Below are 17,362 nucleotides of genomic sequence, written 5' to 3'. Positions count from 1 at the left end.
GTAGCAACAAGATACTGAATATGGGAATAAGTACCTGGGTCTACACTGTAATTTCACAAGAAAAAATGAACCAATTTCTTAAGAAAATATAGAGAAAAAAATAATGACCAATTTCTATTATTTTTACTAGGATATTTGAATTGCCGTATTTTCCCATCGATAACGCGCGCGTTATCTATACAAAAAGTTCAGATGATCGAAATAAATGACGATACGCGTTACCTAATGAAAATTGAAAAAATCCAAACATTTACATACCTATGTGTACAATACTTTACAGAAGAGTTTCGCAAAAATAAATTAGTCTGGAAGCATGCCTTTCTAATTGCGTTCTATTTTATACAGATATGTTACTGTTATTTCATCTCATTCACCCATGAGAAAAAGAAGAAACATATTATTTATATGCTTCATTTATTCTAATACGTGGTACTTCTTTATTCTAATACATAATACTTAACTAATACGCAGAGTACGTCGTATTATATACACGCACATATAAATAAAATAAATAAATGCATCATAGGATAGGTAGATCACTCGAATCCAAGAAATTCGTCACCTGAATCACAATTAAATGAATTAAGTACATTTATTATCTCTTAAGGCACATCATTGAGTTCACTCTCCGAAGTGAACTCTTCCTCATCTTCTAGCACTGGCGTTGAAATATTGCCTAACGCTTTTTCAAATACATTTTTTACACAAGTCCCTCTAACAATCACATTGCAGGCGGCACTTTCATAGAACTTAGAGGGTGTATGGAACAGCTGAGCGCCAATCTTACAAAGCGAAGTGCAGCTAACAAAACAAGAAAATAATTTCATCCATTCTCTCATTTTTTAAAAATTTGATTTACTTACAGTTAATTTATATGGCAAATAAAAGGGAATACAAACCAAAGTCTCGTTACGACTTACGAATCGTAGCAAAAAAGAAATAAGGCGGCATATTATGTTGGCTTGTAAATATTATTTATTTTTAGATCCTTCTAGTGCTTGGAAGTAATTTCAATCACCTAGCTCTAATCTTATGTATAATAACGGTAGATACAGCCACAGGCAATTATGATTCCATTTATTCATTGGGTGTTCCCATTGATTAGAATTTGAATTTCGACGTATTTTTACACAAATTTTATTTTTGCACATTTTGCACATTATGACACATTTTATTTTTGCGTGGCATCTATGCTCGTTCAAGATATCTATGAAGTCCTGGGCGCGCGTTATACATAAGGTGCGCGTTATCGATGGGACAATACTGTAATATAAAAATCTCATATTTAATTATGAAATTCAAATGTAGTCCTCACAGTCCATCATGTATATTAAGAGTTAAAAACCATCAGGCAAAGACACAATAGTCTTCTTTATTCCTCTTTAAATTCCTCCTTCCAATTCAGTCCTAACCACTTGCAAGCCAATGGGAATTCATTCAAAACGCATGCAAGTCCTGCTATTAAGTTAATGTGCCAAATGGTCCATTTTTGGAAAAAACATTGGCCTGCAAAATTAAGTAGTTCTCCATGGATTGTTTGAAAATTTTGCAATAGGGTCAAAACCAATAAATGATGCATTCAATTCCATACAGGTAAGCAAAATCTAACAATCTAGTATTGGATTTTGAGGGCCATGGAGCCGAATCATTTTGTGCAAATTTATCCAAATAAAACTGGCCTCATGAATTTAGGAACAAAAAAAGTCAATTTTTTCTTGCAAAAGTTTTCATGGCATTCCTATCTCCATCGAGTTTTACTGCTAATTCTTACACCTATGCCTCCAGGGTGAAAGAAAAACCAGCTCTGATGAGATGCAACTATAATTTATCATGTTAGTTTTGAAAACCATGACCTATTCTCTCCATCAAAAACTTCCTTACTTGGTGGAATCAGAGAACAGCCAGAAAATGGATCCCCAGTAAATCCTGACACACATGTGCACATTGGTGAATGTTTGACCACAGTACACTTTGCATTTGCCCCACATGATCCAGGACATGGGTCTCTGCATCGCTCAGCTTGACAAGCCATATTACTAGAACATTCGGCATTTATGGTGCATTCAGGTCGGCAATTAGGTGCACGACCAATGTAATTGGCAAGACAAGAGCATGCAGGAGTGCTTCCAATGGCACGGCACTGAGAATTAGGACCGCATGGCGATGGTAAGCATGGATTGGTAACGGCCAATGGAGATTTATCTACAGAGGAATAGGTTTAAAAAGAAGAGATACAGGTCCAAGAAAAACATAGTCACACAGATGATAAACAGAAAAGCAAGACAAGAGAAAATATATGTATCAAAGTGAGAAATGAAGGACCGACTATTCCATATGTGATATTGCTTAAAAAAAAAGAAAATAATCATATAAATACATTAAGCAGAAATCTTCTTCAGAAGGTAACTCAAACTGATGTATCAACTCTTTAAGGTATTTGTCATTATTATGGTAAAAATATTAAAATTTTTGATAGCAAAATGAAGAAAGATATAGTACATATTGAGAAAACAGAATAAAAAAGAGTAGTCTCAGGAAACCTGTTCAGATAAAAGTACTGAAGCTTCACAGTATCTTAGTATTTTTTGTATTATAAATCTGATAATCCAGCAAAACCAGACTTACGCATGCAAGGTAAATGGACAATAAATGTATAAGTCATTAAATTAAGCAGTTTTTCTCACTAATTTACCAGTAATTATCAAGCCTAACCAATTTTTCATTTGACAATGGAAATATCTATCCTACTATTGAAGTCATGCAAAAGGACAATTCCCCATTCTAAAATACAACTCAATAGTAATTACCTAAGTATAAAATATTTTTACTTCTTCAAACTCATGGTGATTGTGTCTTAGCCTTACTACTTTGGCATTGCTCCCTTACAGATACCTAATCTAATTCACCCCTTCCATTGCTAAGATTCAATTAATTAGAGGTCTAAAAGGGAGTAGGGGAAAAGTCAACTGTGTCCAAGGAATATGCTTTACATTGATAGTAAGTATTGTTCAATGACCATAGCATCCCCTAATGAAGCCACCCCAACTTTGCTATGTCATGGGCAAAATTCTGAGTAAAAAAATACGCTTGTTTTCAATCAAACTAATAACAGAAATTTGTTCAAGAAGAGAAATTTTGGTGAGACAAATAGTGTTTTTTGAGGTGTGCAATTCACATATGGTAAAATTATGTACCAATGAAAAAAGAAACTACTACTTTCTCTGAATCACAATTTTTTTGGTGAACACACTGGTTATGAAGTCCACTTATTTCTAAACTTGCATGAGTAAATATGGTCATGTGCTGAAGCCTAGTATTGCAATGAGAGCAGATGTACAAAAATTTATGAGAAAGCCTTGAAGGGCATAGGATATCAGCGATGAAATATTACTATAAGGAATTCAAGAATGAATTATCAAAATAAATCAAACTTCTTACTCTCTTCCAAGACACAGCGAGTGAAAGGATCACCAATGTGACCTGGGCTGCAACTACATATGGGATTGTGATTGACCACTTGACAGCGAGCATTCAGCCCACAAGTGCCTGGACATGGATCACGGCACCTCTGTGTCAAACAAGCCTTGTCTTGGGCACAATCGGCACTCACAACACATTCAGGACGGCAGGAAGGTGGACTTCCGATATAGCCTGTGTCACATGAACATACTGCGTGACCACCTGAGGCACGGCACCGACTATAAGGCCCACATGGGGATGGTGCACATGGGTTGCCTGTTGGCACCTCTTTGTCCTCTGAGTGATTGATAAAAGGAAAGAATGGAGAAGGAGAGTAAGGCATGCAGAAACAATAAGATAAAAATATAGTGCGAAAAAGTTTGGAAGTTAACATCACAAGTCTAGAAACATTTAAAGGGACCAAAGAGGAGAGAAATTGAGAAAAATAAATTTTTAAAATTCTAATTTATGAAAATTTCATTAATTCATGCGAAAATAAACACAATTTTAAGAGTGCATTTATATACATAATGATAAACAAGATAAACATGTGAAAAGAAATAAAGAGACTCATTGAGAAAATGTTATCAGTCTTTTCTTCTAGAATAGCGCTACATATAAAAGATGTGAGCAAGGAGAAGATTGAAATCAAACAAAGTAGAAAATACTGTATAGTTCCCAAAAAATAATTTTTTGGAAGAAATCAAAAGGTAAAACAAAATGGCAAGAAAGTAATTAAAGTAGGGAAGTAAATAAACCAAGAAATCTTACGGAGAGGTCTTAGATGACAAGAGCTCAAAGGATTCCCCTCATAACCAGACGGACAGCTACAAGAAGGCGCATGGTTGAGAACACGACAAATGGCATTTATGCCACATGCCCCTGGACACGGATCTCGGCATTTGTTATTAATACAGGCTCTAGTTCTATCACAGTCTGTATTCAAGACACACTCAGGCCTACAGCTTGAATATGGATCTCCGAAGTACTCAGGAAGGCATGTACAAGAGCCAGCCCCATGCCTTTCTTTGCAAATGGCATTAGCCCCACACGGAGATGGATTGCAGGGGTTGAGATCTTCTTTCACTGGTTTTTTCGCTGTAAGTGGAGTTTTCGCGATCAAAATGGATACATCTACAGGTTTCCTTTAATTTAAAGTCTAAATAATGGAATACACACACATCCAGGAAACAATCCCTTATTACCTCGAGTTGATGTTCAGAAATCAAGTTTCATACTTTGATTACATTAAGCATTATGCACTTCTAAATAAGCAATTTGATATGTGCAATTAAACAGGTCATTTTCAGTCAAACTCCTACACTTAAAGATGATTATTTTTTACAAATGGCAAGAATGGGAGGAAAACTCATAAGCATGATGGTGGTCTTACTTGGTACGAGAGAACACCCAGCGAATGGGTCTCCTTCATATCCTGGAGGACACCTGCACACTGGACTATGCTTCACAACCACACATGTAGCATGAGCACCACAAGAACCTGGACATGGGTCTATACACCTCTCATTCTGACAAGCTTTGTTTCCAGGACATTCAGCATTGATCATGCACTCTGGGCGGCAATTTGGTGGCCGACCCATATAGCTTGGCAGACATGAGCATGCTGCAGTACCTCCAGACAAACGGCACTGAGAGTTTGGACCACATGGTGATGGTATGCATGGATTCTCATTTGTGATAGCAATGACTGGCCTCGCTACATGAAAATCAAAGATTCCCAGTTTTCAAGAATTGCCAAAAAATGGACAAGTAACCAAGCAAAGAAAAAGAAAGTAAAAGGAGAAGCAAAAGACTACATGCAACAGATGGAATGTTCATGATGTATCCATTTATGTATTTCTGATGGTTTGCCTTTGTTCACTGTATCTTAAGGTTCAGCATTGATGATTGTTAATTTTGACTGCTGTCTTACTGAACAATCAAATGATAACCATAACCATTAATTTCTGGTATTTATCTCTGGAGTGAGGTTATTCATTTAATGGCAAGGATTCAAATTTTGGAAAAGAACCTAAGAAATAAATTATCTATTGTCTTTTGATTCTGAATATGACTAGAATTGTTTCCATAAAACAGGTTTAAAATATAAAATTATTACCTGACAGAGTTATTGTTTCAATCAATCTTCTTGAAGGTGGTATTTTATAAAAAAACTTTTTGAGAGCTTTCAAAATAAAAAATATTTTTCACATGGGTAGCAAATTTGAAATATTATGGTTTAGTTATTTAAACTAGTAACTCCAGGCTTTTTGGTAATTTGGATGATCATGTATGCAAATTTAAGTTCAACCACTGGTTCTAGTGAAATGTCTCATTTTAATATTTTATTGTGAATCAAAATTTGTGAAAATATGAGAACTTTGTACGTCAAACATTTTTAATGCTTGCTTTTTATATTAAGTTTCCTTCTACGCTTAATAAAATATTTCATCACTCAGTATATGAATAATAGCTTTCAGGAACCAAATATGTATTATTCCAAATGTCTACACTCCTCTCCAGAAACAAGTGTTGATAATCATTCTATGGCTGGCTCACAAAGATTGAAAAATGAAGATACAGTGACCACGGGCACATGCATATGTTATAGACATGATGACTGTTAAGAAAATGGTAAGCTAGCATTAACCATAAAAGTAATGAAAAAAGGAAGAGAAGGATAAGAAGTATTCTTACGTTCTTCAACTAGGCAGCGTGCAAAAGGGTCCCCAGTGTATCCTGGGGGACAACTGCATATGGGATTATGATTTACCACCTGGCATCGAGCATACTGGCCACATGTACCAGGACAAGGATCACGACATCTTTGCCCAATGCAAGCCTTGTCTTGCGAGCAATCTGCACTCACAATACACTCAGGACGACAAGTTGGTGGAGTGCCCATATACCCAGAATCACATGAACACACTGCATGAGTGTTCACTACTCTGCAGTGGCTATAGGGCCCACAAGGCGATGGCTTGCATGGATCTTGACGAGGCTCAGAAGCTGAGAATTCAGAAATATAACTTAAACATGCAATTTCATGATTTTCAAACAGTAAATAAAGATTCACATGCTCAAGCTTTTGAAAAAAAGAAAAAATAGATTCATAATAGTAAAAGAAGTGGAGAAGTATGTAAAATACTCAGCAGTTAGTTATAAAAGACTCAACTGATTTTCTGATGAAATATTGCCCTCCTATGAGACAATAATTCAATTATGCAACTGAAAATGCTATCTGTATCAATACCACTGTGTTTACTTTAAGCAGAAAAATTCCATGCAAGCTCAAAAAGAAAAGTCCTCACATTTATGAAGCCATTAGGTGAACAGGTATAATATTTATATTTGATACATTGTCCTTTTTAAATAAGGTGATATTAAAAATATAAAAATAAAAAATACCTCTGGCCTAATTTTATGACTTCATCAATGTATGACAGCAAAGTTGGAAAAATTGAAGGGTGTTTTATTATTTGAATACCAAAGAACTAGCAATTAATACATTATTTTTTTTCATCAGTAGATATTTTTAGGAAAAAGAAATACGCATAAGTGCTTTTATATTTTTGTAAGGTTTGATTAATGATTCATAATTAGCTGAAGCAGTCTTCCCACATAAACTATGACTAGCCAATGGTTTCAAATTATATATTTTTACTTGAACAGCTTAAAATGGCAAGTATAAGGAAGTTTAATTAAGTTGATAGGAAACACCATCAAGTTCAAGATAAATATAACCCTTCCCTTCCAGAGGAAATTGAGCACCATAGAGAGCTGACTTTAAATAATGAGAACACTTTGCAATGGGATAACATCTCATATCTGGGGCATTACTTCTTTCTTTGGCTTCAAATATAATAATCACCCAATTGAGTAGATAAAACATGCTACAACATTCTAAAGATAAAGGTGAAAAGGTAGACAGAATAATGAAGACCCTTACATGCAGGAATGATGTGACAGCCAGAGAGAGGATTTCCCACATATCCCTTGAGACAGGAACAAGAAGGTGCATGATTAATGACACGGCATTCTGCATTGAGGCCACAAGTGCCTCTGCAAGGATCAACACACTTGTTCTTCACACAGGCCTTAGATTGGTCGCAATCTGTGTTCATAATGCACTCTGGCCTACAGCCTGTATAAGGGTCACCAAAGTACTCAGGCAGACATTTACAGGATCCTGCACCATTTCTCTCAGTGCAGATGGCATTAGATCCACAGGGAGATGGGTTGCATGGTTGTAGTACCTCATCCATGATGTGCTCTGTGGTCATGTTGATAAAACCACATTTTATGAACTATATCAACTACCACATGTAGGAATATTTATAAGTAGTATACACTCCAGCTTACACACTAATAACATCTGAACAGTACTTGTGTGTCATATAATGACATACAGCTGCTACAATTAGAAAACCTTATGAATATTACCTGTTTGTAGACTTGCCACAATTTTAATTTTGGAATTTAGAAAATTTCTTATCATTATTGCCAAATGAACTTTTTTTTAGATCCTTTGACTAATATTTTAATCAGCCAAATGACAATGAATGGGAAACAAAAACACATATGGAAGGCTTGAGCTCAAAAAACAAAGCTTGGCTCAATTTCTGTTAACTACATGTTTTTTAAAGAAAGTGATACTAAAGAGTTATGAATATAAATGAAATATATATCTCATTTTTGAGGTCAGCATTAGAAGCAATCTAGGACAACTTGCTGAAGGTTCAGCTTCTGCTTGACAAAAAATATGCAGCATACCACGAACAAAACCTGTTTGTTTTCCTCCTTAACAAAATAAAGAATCCATCAGTTATTGTGGAGATAGTAAAATTTTAAATAATGTTATCATCAATAATCTGACTGAACAAAGCATACAAAAACTTGTCACACCTGAAAATAGAACACCAATAAAATAGCGTATTCCCATAATAATAATATGTAAAGTGTACGGCAATGGTTTTCAATAATGGTGAAATAATGATAAGATTTGAAGAAGTCGCCAACATGTATTATTTTCTGTATCTTTACTGAATACACATAAATCATACTGCTGGGCATATTCATAGCAATTCCTAGCATAAAAAATCATGAAGCAGTGGACAGAATGAAGAGGATTGTACTCACGGATTGGGCTGCATCCTGAGAATGGATCCCCTTCAAAACCTGAGAGACACAAGCAGACTGGTTGGTGATTGTGCACAGTGCACTCAGCATTGAAACCACATGAGCCCTTGCAAGGATTTGTACACTTGGCCTGCACACAGGCGAGATGGTTGGGGCAGTCGGTGTTGATGACACACTCAGGCCTGCAGGAAGGAGGCAAACCCAACATCCCCGGAGAACAGTAACAAACGGGATGACTTTCTTTCAACTGACAGATGGAGTTGGGACCACATGGTGAGGGTAGACACGGGTTATTGAATGACACTGGTTCTGGAGCTGAAATGTTTTATCATAATGTTTTGTCAGAAAACTAAAATGAAATGGATGAAGAAAGATACAAAATTTTTATGTGCAACGTTAGAATATTATACCTACAGAAAAGAGTATAATCAAAAAAACATAATAATCTGAGCAGCATGCATAATGAAAGATTAAAAAAAAATAAACATGTTTACACTCACGTTTTGGGAAACATCTGACGAAGGGATCACCAGTTCTGTGTGGTGGACAACTGCAGATTGGATTGTGGTTCACAACACGGCAGATGGCATCAATACCACAGGTGCCAGGACAGGGATCTGAACACTTTTGATTAAGGCAAGCCAATTCACGTGAACATTCAGAACTAACTACACATTCGGGACGGCATCCAGGTGGAGTTCCAATGTGACCAGGACTGCAAGAGCAAACTGCATGCCCTTGCGCTACCCTACAGATAGAGTTAGGACCACAAGGAGATGGCTCACATGGGTTCTGTGGTGGCTGAGCTGATAAAGCAAACACCAAAAGAAAATTAGTATTCAATAAATATGAAGGCATGACACAGAATGAAATACAATGCAAGATGCTACATAAACTGTTAATACTTTCTAAACACTAAGAAAAATATTCATCTATGATATGAAGTCTAAAATTGAATTGATTCTAAAAATGACTTTCAAGTTCCAATTCCAAGTTCCTTATCATGACACACAAGAAAATATTGATCTCGCTATTGCTATTTTTTTTATCTTACATGGTCTAATGACTTGTCGACAGGAGTCAAAAGGATTTCCCTCATTGCCTGGAACACAGCTACACACAGGGATATGGTTCACCACAGTGCACTCAGCATTGGCTCCACAAACACCTCTGCATGGGTCACGGCAATGTTGTGACAGACATGCCAGATTGGCAGGGCAGTCCGCATTGGCAGTACATTCAGGGCGACAGGCAGAGTAGGGGTCTCCAATGTATGGTGGAATACAAATGCACCTCACTTCATTATTTCCACGAGACTGGCACTGGGCATTGAGTCCACAGGGGGAAGGGCTGCAAGGATCTGTGATTTCTGGCCGCAGAACTTCTGTATTGAATAAGTTGCACAATATTAGTCGCATTGAAATCCAAAACTAATAATAAAATTTTCAAAGTACTCATTTATCATCTTCCCTTGTCATCTCCTTACACTTCATATTAGTTTTAATTTGATTAGTTAAATATTTTGATTCCTATGAATATTTAAAAAAATATATATCCAAAAATTAATCAAGGAAAATGCTTGAAAAAAATATTTGGAAAATGGAGTATATGCTTTCCAAGTAGAAAATCTGAAGTATTTGAGAGTGAAGGGTTAACATAAATTCATAAGCTTTGCAATGGTGAGAATGAACTCTTGGTAAACAGAAGTATATTAGCATTTTGCAAAAACTGTCAAAATTAGAACCTAAATTATCAAAAACATATTTTCTAGACTCATTCCCATTTTCACTATGATACAAACATAAGGCTTTTCTGTATACATTAAACACAGTATACATTTTCATTCTTTAATGTTTGAATTACCAGACCTGCAATACAATTAAGAAAAGTTTACTATAGTAGCCAAGATTCTTGACATGAAGAAATACTAAAGACAAAAATCATTTTTGGAAGGACTTTAGCATGGGAAACAATATTCTATATATTCTTCATAAATATACTGGAGGCCAAAATACCAGGTTTGATGGTTTGAAGTCAAACTTAAAAAAACTGAAGTGATAATGATGGAATTTTGGGAAATTTAGATAAAAAATAACCCATGTAGATAATTTCAAAACTATGAAAATTAATTTTAAACTATGATGTAAATTCTAATTAAAATCAATCAAGAAAGTTCAACATTTAAATAATTTGCCAAAGACAGACTAGATATACCAACCAATTGGTTTTCTGTTGCAACCAACAAAAGCATCGCCTTCATATCCTGAGAGACAACTGCAGAAAGCAGCATGGTTAACAACATCACATCGAGCATTGGATCCACAGGTTCCTTCACAGGGATCCCTACATTTCTCCCTAAGACATGCCAAATTGGCTGGGCACTCTGTGTTGACAATACATTCTGGCCGGCAATATGGTGGACTACCAATGTATCCAGCTGAGCATGAACATACAGGACGGCCAAGTTTGACTTGGCAAATTGAGTTGGGTCCACAAGGTGATGGGGAGCATGGGTTTTCAGGATGTCGCTCTTCTCCTTCAGAAACTAAAAGAAACATGTAGCACAAAGCTGATCACTTAAAAGCTCTGAAATTGAGTTTTATTCATTAATCACATAGATTTTTCAATTAAAATGCATTATATTCATGACAAAAAACATATTGGTACCCATTGACTTCACAGAATTTCCTCAGCAATGAATACGTTATTGAAAAGTTTGAGTCAATATGAAAAGCAGAAGTCAATGTACAATACTGTAACAAATTATGAGATTTCTGAGTTTGAGAATATTCAAGTTCAAATAAAAATGTGATACAATCATTCCTTGATCCATAGACATTTGTCCGGGCTACAGCAGTTTAAATAAAACTTTTGAAATATTGAATGTTCAAGATATTAAGGAATTTATTTAATACAGAATGTAAAGACTGTTGTACTGACCAACTGTGAGATAACAGCTGACAAAAGGATCACCCATATGCCCCACAGGACAACTGCAAATGGGGTTGTGATTGATGACCATGCAACGAGCTCCAATGCCACAAGTGCCTGGACAAGGGTCTCCACATTTACGATTAATACATGCTTGATTCTGCCGACAATCAGAGCTGATGAGGCATTCTGGTCTGCATAGGGGAGGAGCCCCTAAGTAGCCTGGCAGGCATGAGCAGACAGCATGTCCTCCTGAGGCCAGACAGCGGCTGTTTGGTCCACAGGGTGTCGGATCGCATGGATTTTCTGGTCTGATGGCAGGAAGTGAAGGTGCTGAAAAGAAAAGAATGAAAGTATTGAGACATCCTCTAAAGCAAAAGTTCTCAACATGACATTGTGGGCTATCACTGTGGCAGTAGGGTCTTCTGACATAGAGTGACCAGTAGGGAAGCAGTTGGCAATGATCTACATTACCGCAAATCATTCCAAAATATTTTCATTTTTGAAATTATGAGAAAAATCATGCCCGCCTCAATTACTTTGGATCCTCTTACCTCTAAAATTAAATGCAAAACAAGATTTATAGCATAAAAAATGTATAATGATTGTAAAAGATACTTACGAACTTTGTGAGGATGACAAGAAACAAATGGATTCCCTAAGTGCTCAGGTGGACAGAAACAAACTGGTGTGTGGTCCACAACACTGCAACGTGCTCCTACACCACAGGCTCCCACACATGGGTCAATGCATTTGTTGTTTATGCATGCTTTCACAACAACACAATCTGAATTTTGAACACACTCAGGATGGCAAGCCAAGTATGGATTTCCAAAGTATCCAGGATGACATTCACAAGTGAGGGCACCATTCGGACTTTGGCGGCAGAAGGCATTGGCACCACAATGAGTGGATGCACACCCTTCTGGTTTTTCTTCCACTGTTGAATGAAATATTGTGAATAGTCAATAAAATTTAAAAAAGGCACCAAGGAAAAGAAACCCTCTCTATCAACTCAACAAAATATATCTACAAGAAAACTGTATAACTACTACTATTTTATTTTTATAATGTGATCACTAGAGAAATAAAATTATTTGTTATGACTGAACAGAATTTCTGGAATAAATCTTTAGGTTAAATAGCTACTGCCCCTGAACTCCAAAAGACAGTTAATACCCCAATTACAGTAATATTAGTTGGGATAAACCTATATCAAAATACCCTAATAAGTAAGTTTTCTCTGAATTTTATCCTTTGCTTTTAAAAGAATGACGAACATTAGGGAAACACCTTAATTTTTTATAAAAACACACTCTACTTGTTGATGGCAGGATAAATAATTTCAAAAACGTTTCAGCAGAGAGAGAGAAACTTCTCCTTTTGTATTTTTTTCACATCCCTTGCCATATTTCATGCATTAATTACATGAAGTAGGCAAAATGTCAATCCATGCCTTATTTGCATTCTTTCTGCTTAGTATTCTGCTTTAAATAAAAGTTAAATACATATTGACCTTTTCCCTAAATTAAAAAATCCTTAAGTAAACCAACTAATGCTACAGTATTATTATTATTATTATTACTTTTTATTTGCCCAGAGATCACAATACAAAAATACCAGGTGGGTGGAGTATGTACATGATAGAAGGCACGTCAAATGAGGAGCAAAGGCTCAGTTAAGATACATAAAAGAATAGATGCTCATAGTTACATAAGTGTTTGGTACAAACCCATGAACATCAGCTGTAACATGCACATACAATATCAAATTCAGAAAAATCATTGATCACAAACATGAATCAGACCATGACCATTGCTAGAAACTAAAAGTATGAACTTACTGGTTGCGAATATTGTTGAGATATTCATCAACCGAGTAAAACATATTGCGCTGTAGATATCTTTTTAATTTATGCCTGAATGCAGCAGTTCCCTGTGTATCCTTGATACTTTTGGGTAGTTGGGTAAAAGATTGATTGCGACTATGTATTAATGTACACATTTTATGAATTTCCTATTCAAAGAGTTATTTTGGTTGTACCTACCTGTTGGCAGAGAGCAGTGTTCGAATGGATTTCCAACATATCCTTTTGGACAACTGCATATTGGGCTGTGATTGACAACAACACAATGGGCATTGAAACCACATGTTCCTGGGCAGGGATCAACACATGCTCGTCCAACACAAGCTCTATCAAAAGGACAATCATGGTTCCCTAGACACTCAGGTCTGCAAAGGCGGTCATCAATACAGGTGTCACATGCTGCCACATCTAGGCCCATGGGGTGACACTGGGCATGGGGACCACATGGTGATGGTGAACAAACATCTGTGATATTTACTTTTGGAATCTCTGGTGCTGTGAAAAGAATTAATTGAAAAAATTGAATTAAACATATAATTTTTGATCAATTACAACACCTCAATTTCATTAGTCAATTAAATTCCACTCAACAAAATTAAGTTCATTTTAATTTCTCAGCCTCACTCAATAAAGTTTTCAGTGATCTCTGGGTAGTTTTAATACTGAATCTCTCATGACTTCAGAGGGCTAATTTAATGCATTATAGTGTATAGCCTATGGAATAAGTTACTTATTTTTCCAAATTAATATTTTGCTAGTTCAGAGAGGTTCTTCCTGCTTTCAAATTTGGTTATAGTCCACTACAAATATCAATTTTACCAACATCTAATGTCTATGAGGTTCCACTAGGGCATGAGGTAGTGTGTTAGAACACCAACTATTAATCATGTAATTGTAATATAAATTACAGATTCAGGTGTGATGCGGTGGAACTGTTCCATAATAAAAAATAGAAACATTTGAAAATGATGTAGAACATCAAAACTGGTCATGAATAAATTTTTATTTAGTGGAAAATTGTGGTAGTCTTCATCTCTGTTATCATGTAATTGTAATTTTGATAGTAACCTCTGAAGTATTTTTCAGGAAGAGGCATATTTCAAAACAAAATTTATCTATCTTGAGTGATAGAATGAAGAATCTCTAATTTGGTGTTCATAAAGGTTGACACATGAAATTATCACATATACTTTGTCTCAAAAATTATGTACCTATCTAGGAAATGTAAGGAAACACTATGGCAGCTTGAAATGAGAAATCAGTATTCTCTCCTTTCATGACAGGTATAAATGAAGCCAATATTTTGAATAATCCCTATACCTATGAATTTCATTCCTCTTCACTTCACACTATCTTCAAGTGCAATTTCAGCATGATGTTTGGACAGCAATATCACCTCATACATGAAGTTCTCACAGTGAGTAAAATTGTGCAATAATTCCATCAAACTAAAAATTTATTAATGTATAGCTCACATAAAAAGTTAAAATTAGTCAAATTGCCAATTTATGAAGCTCTAATAAGTAAAAGAGCATAATTGAACCCTGACAATTCTAGTATGAATGCAATCAATTAAATGATACCCAAAGTTGATCAAAAACAGGATATTGAAGCAGGGTTTGCCTTTTTCATCATAATTGATAACTGGATCTGTGCTTTTTGATTCCAATGCAAGTCATTCTCAGGAGATATTTTGTCACAGCAAATATGTCACGCAGCTAAGTGAAACCAACATGAATAGCAGGCACGCAATTTATCATTCACTTCATTATTTTAAAACAAAAATTCACTAAATTTGGAAGTGTGCATTAAAATCTAATTCCCTTTGCTTAAGATCACTATAGATGTACTCTTAATGTGGATTGGAGTGAAGGTTTCATTCAAGCACCTTTCAGGATCAGGTTCCACTTTTGAAATCTCAGCTACGTAGGCCACCATTGATCTACACAGCTAAATTTTCCACAAAAATGGAACCCAATAGTACTGCTACTATGTTTCATTATTTTAAAATATCTACCTAAGCCATTGGAATGATAATTTTTTCAATCCTTTCTAATTGCATACAGTTTTTAACCCAGAGTAAGCACATATGTATCTGTGTTTCACATGACTTCACACAATGGGCAACAGATTAGTTCATTGACAATTTGAAAGTGATGGGGATTCTATACTCACGCCTTGGTATGCAACGAATGAAGGCATTTCCAACCAATCCATCAGGGCAAGTGCAAATGGCCAGGTGGTCATACACATTGCAGATGGCATTCAGTCCACACACGCCAGGGCATGGATCTTCACAATGGTGATTGATGCAAGCACGATCCCGGGGACAGTCTGAGTTGGTCATACATTGTGGTCTGCATCCAACCTGTGGATCTCCTAAATAGTCCCCTATGCACGAGCACATAGCCTTTCCACTGATTACTTGACAAGTGGTAAAGCGACCACATGGACTGGGATTGCAAGGATCAGATGGTATTTCTGCAGAAAAGAAGTATGCTTGGAATGCCAAAGTGTAACAATTGCTTGCATAAAAAATTTCATTTTTTTTATCATGAACTTCATGAGAGTAAGAGCCAAATCTTGGTTGATTATTGACTGAGTTAACCCACAAAGAAAATTGCCAAAATTTGGGCCCTGGAAATACCCTTAATTATTCTTCAATCCATTTATCTTTCCACATTGAAAGTTCAAAAGTTGCTTATCCTCACCTTGCATCAAATAGCAACGGATCAGGGGGTTGCCAGTGAGACCATGTTTACAAGTGCACACTGGGTGATGTTCTTCCACTCGACATGTTGCTCCCACACCACATGATCCAGGGCAAGGATCGCGGCAACGAGTGCCAATGCATGCCTCATGAGATGGGCAGTCCTTGTCAATAGTGCACTCTGGTCTGCCACAGCCTCCAGGACCTGTGGGATCACCCGATGTCCCAGCAGGGCATGAGCAAACTGGTCCCTTATTCGGCCCCACAGTGCACAAAGCATATGGCCCACATGGGTTTGGATTGCATGGGATTGCCTCAATTGGCTGTAGATGGCAACCCATGTAAGGATCACCAATGAACCCTTGCTTACAGTAGCACTCCTCCCTTTCTGTGGCCACATAGCAGTCTGCATTTGAACCACAAGGACCGGGTTGACACAAGCCCTTGACAGGCTCTGGAAGTATAGATGAAGGGGAAGGAAAATTTTTAGTGTTGGTAGTCTTTCATTTTGATGAAGATTTTGGAAAGTGGTAAACATTATTATACATCCCAGTGAATTCCTGAAACACTTTAAAACAACATAGATACTCTTTGCCCAACTATTGCCTTCTTCAGTACTTAATAGTTTCCATGTCCACGTTTAATTGAAAATGAAAATTTTGAGTTAAAGACTAGAGCATGGTGATCAATGGGACAAGAGGTATCAATAAAATTTTACCTCTATTTCAAGTGAACTGATATAATATAATAAACATCAGTTTCTGGTTCATAATCATTTTAACTAGAAACAGAGAATTCCAAGAATACTGTCATTGGTCTTACAGATGTCACTTCTAAGTTGAAAATGGCTGCAGAGATATGTCTCATTCTTAGATTCAAGTAATAGACAATTTCAAAATGTTGACACTGATATGATAAAAAACCTTCCAGTTTACTATAGATTCAATGAAGGCATCAAAAAGTAGCATTTAGTAAGCCCAGCAACAACTTCATTTGCTGGATTAAAAAACTTGATTTCTGAGTCTTGATAGTAAAAATTCAAAGGAAAAACAAATGGAATATGTTCAAATAATTGTAAATAAATTTTTTTAATGAAAAATAAAGTCAAGCTAAATGTATTAATTTATCAATTCATGGGTTTTTGAAAATAATTAATTATCATTCTCATCGTGGTATTTATTAATTCGAATGATGTTGATGACTCATGAATCAACATCGAAGTTTAAACCATTAGGTCATGAGAATAACTTTTACCT

General features: G+C 36.0%; 1 protein-coding gene across 1 annotated transcript in view; it reads right to left on the bottom strand.

The window, feature by feature from the left end:
* Window positions 1-17,362, bottom strand: part of dpy (fibrillin-like protein dumpy) — a 463,637-nt gene that overhangs the window by 122,344 nt on the left and 323,931 nt on the right. Inside the window, 15 exon segments of the mRNA XM_071590673.1 lie at window positions 1,882-2,202; window positions 3,439-3,756; window positions 4,231-4,557; window positions 4,853-5,176; window positions 6,157-6,450; window positions 7,403-7,715; window positions 8,576-8,913; window positions 9,099-9,404; window positions 9,653-9,979; window positions 10,817-11,134; window positions 11,527-11,862; window positions 12,152-12,469; window positions 13,577-13,891; window positions 15,572-15,877; window positions 16,108-16,560. Coding sequence (XP_071446774.1) covers window positions 1,882-2,202; window positions 3,439-3,756; window positions 4,231-4,557; window positions 4,853-5,176; window positions 6,157-6,450; window positions 7,403-7,715; window positions 8,576-8,913; window positions 9,099-9,404; window positions 9,653-9,979; window positions 10,817-11,134; window positions 11,527-11,862; window positions 12,152-12,469; window positions 13,577-13,891; window positions 15,572-15,877; window positions 16,108-16,560 — 4,914 coding nt within the window.

This window comes from Hetaerina americana, unplaced genomic scaffold, assembly GCF_022747635.1.
Source record: "Hetaerina americana unplaced genomic scaffold, ioHetAmer1.1.p SCAF_4, whole genome shotgun sequence".
Taxonomy (NCBI): domain Eukaryota; kingdom Metazoa; phylum Arthropoda; class Insecta; order Odonata; family Calopterygidae; genus Hetaerina; species Hetaerina americana.
This window is presented reverse-complemented; position numbering and strand designations above follow the sequence as displayed.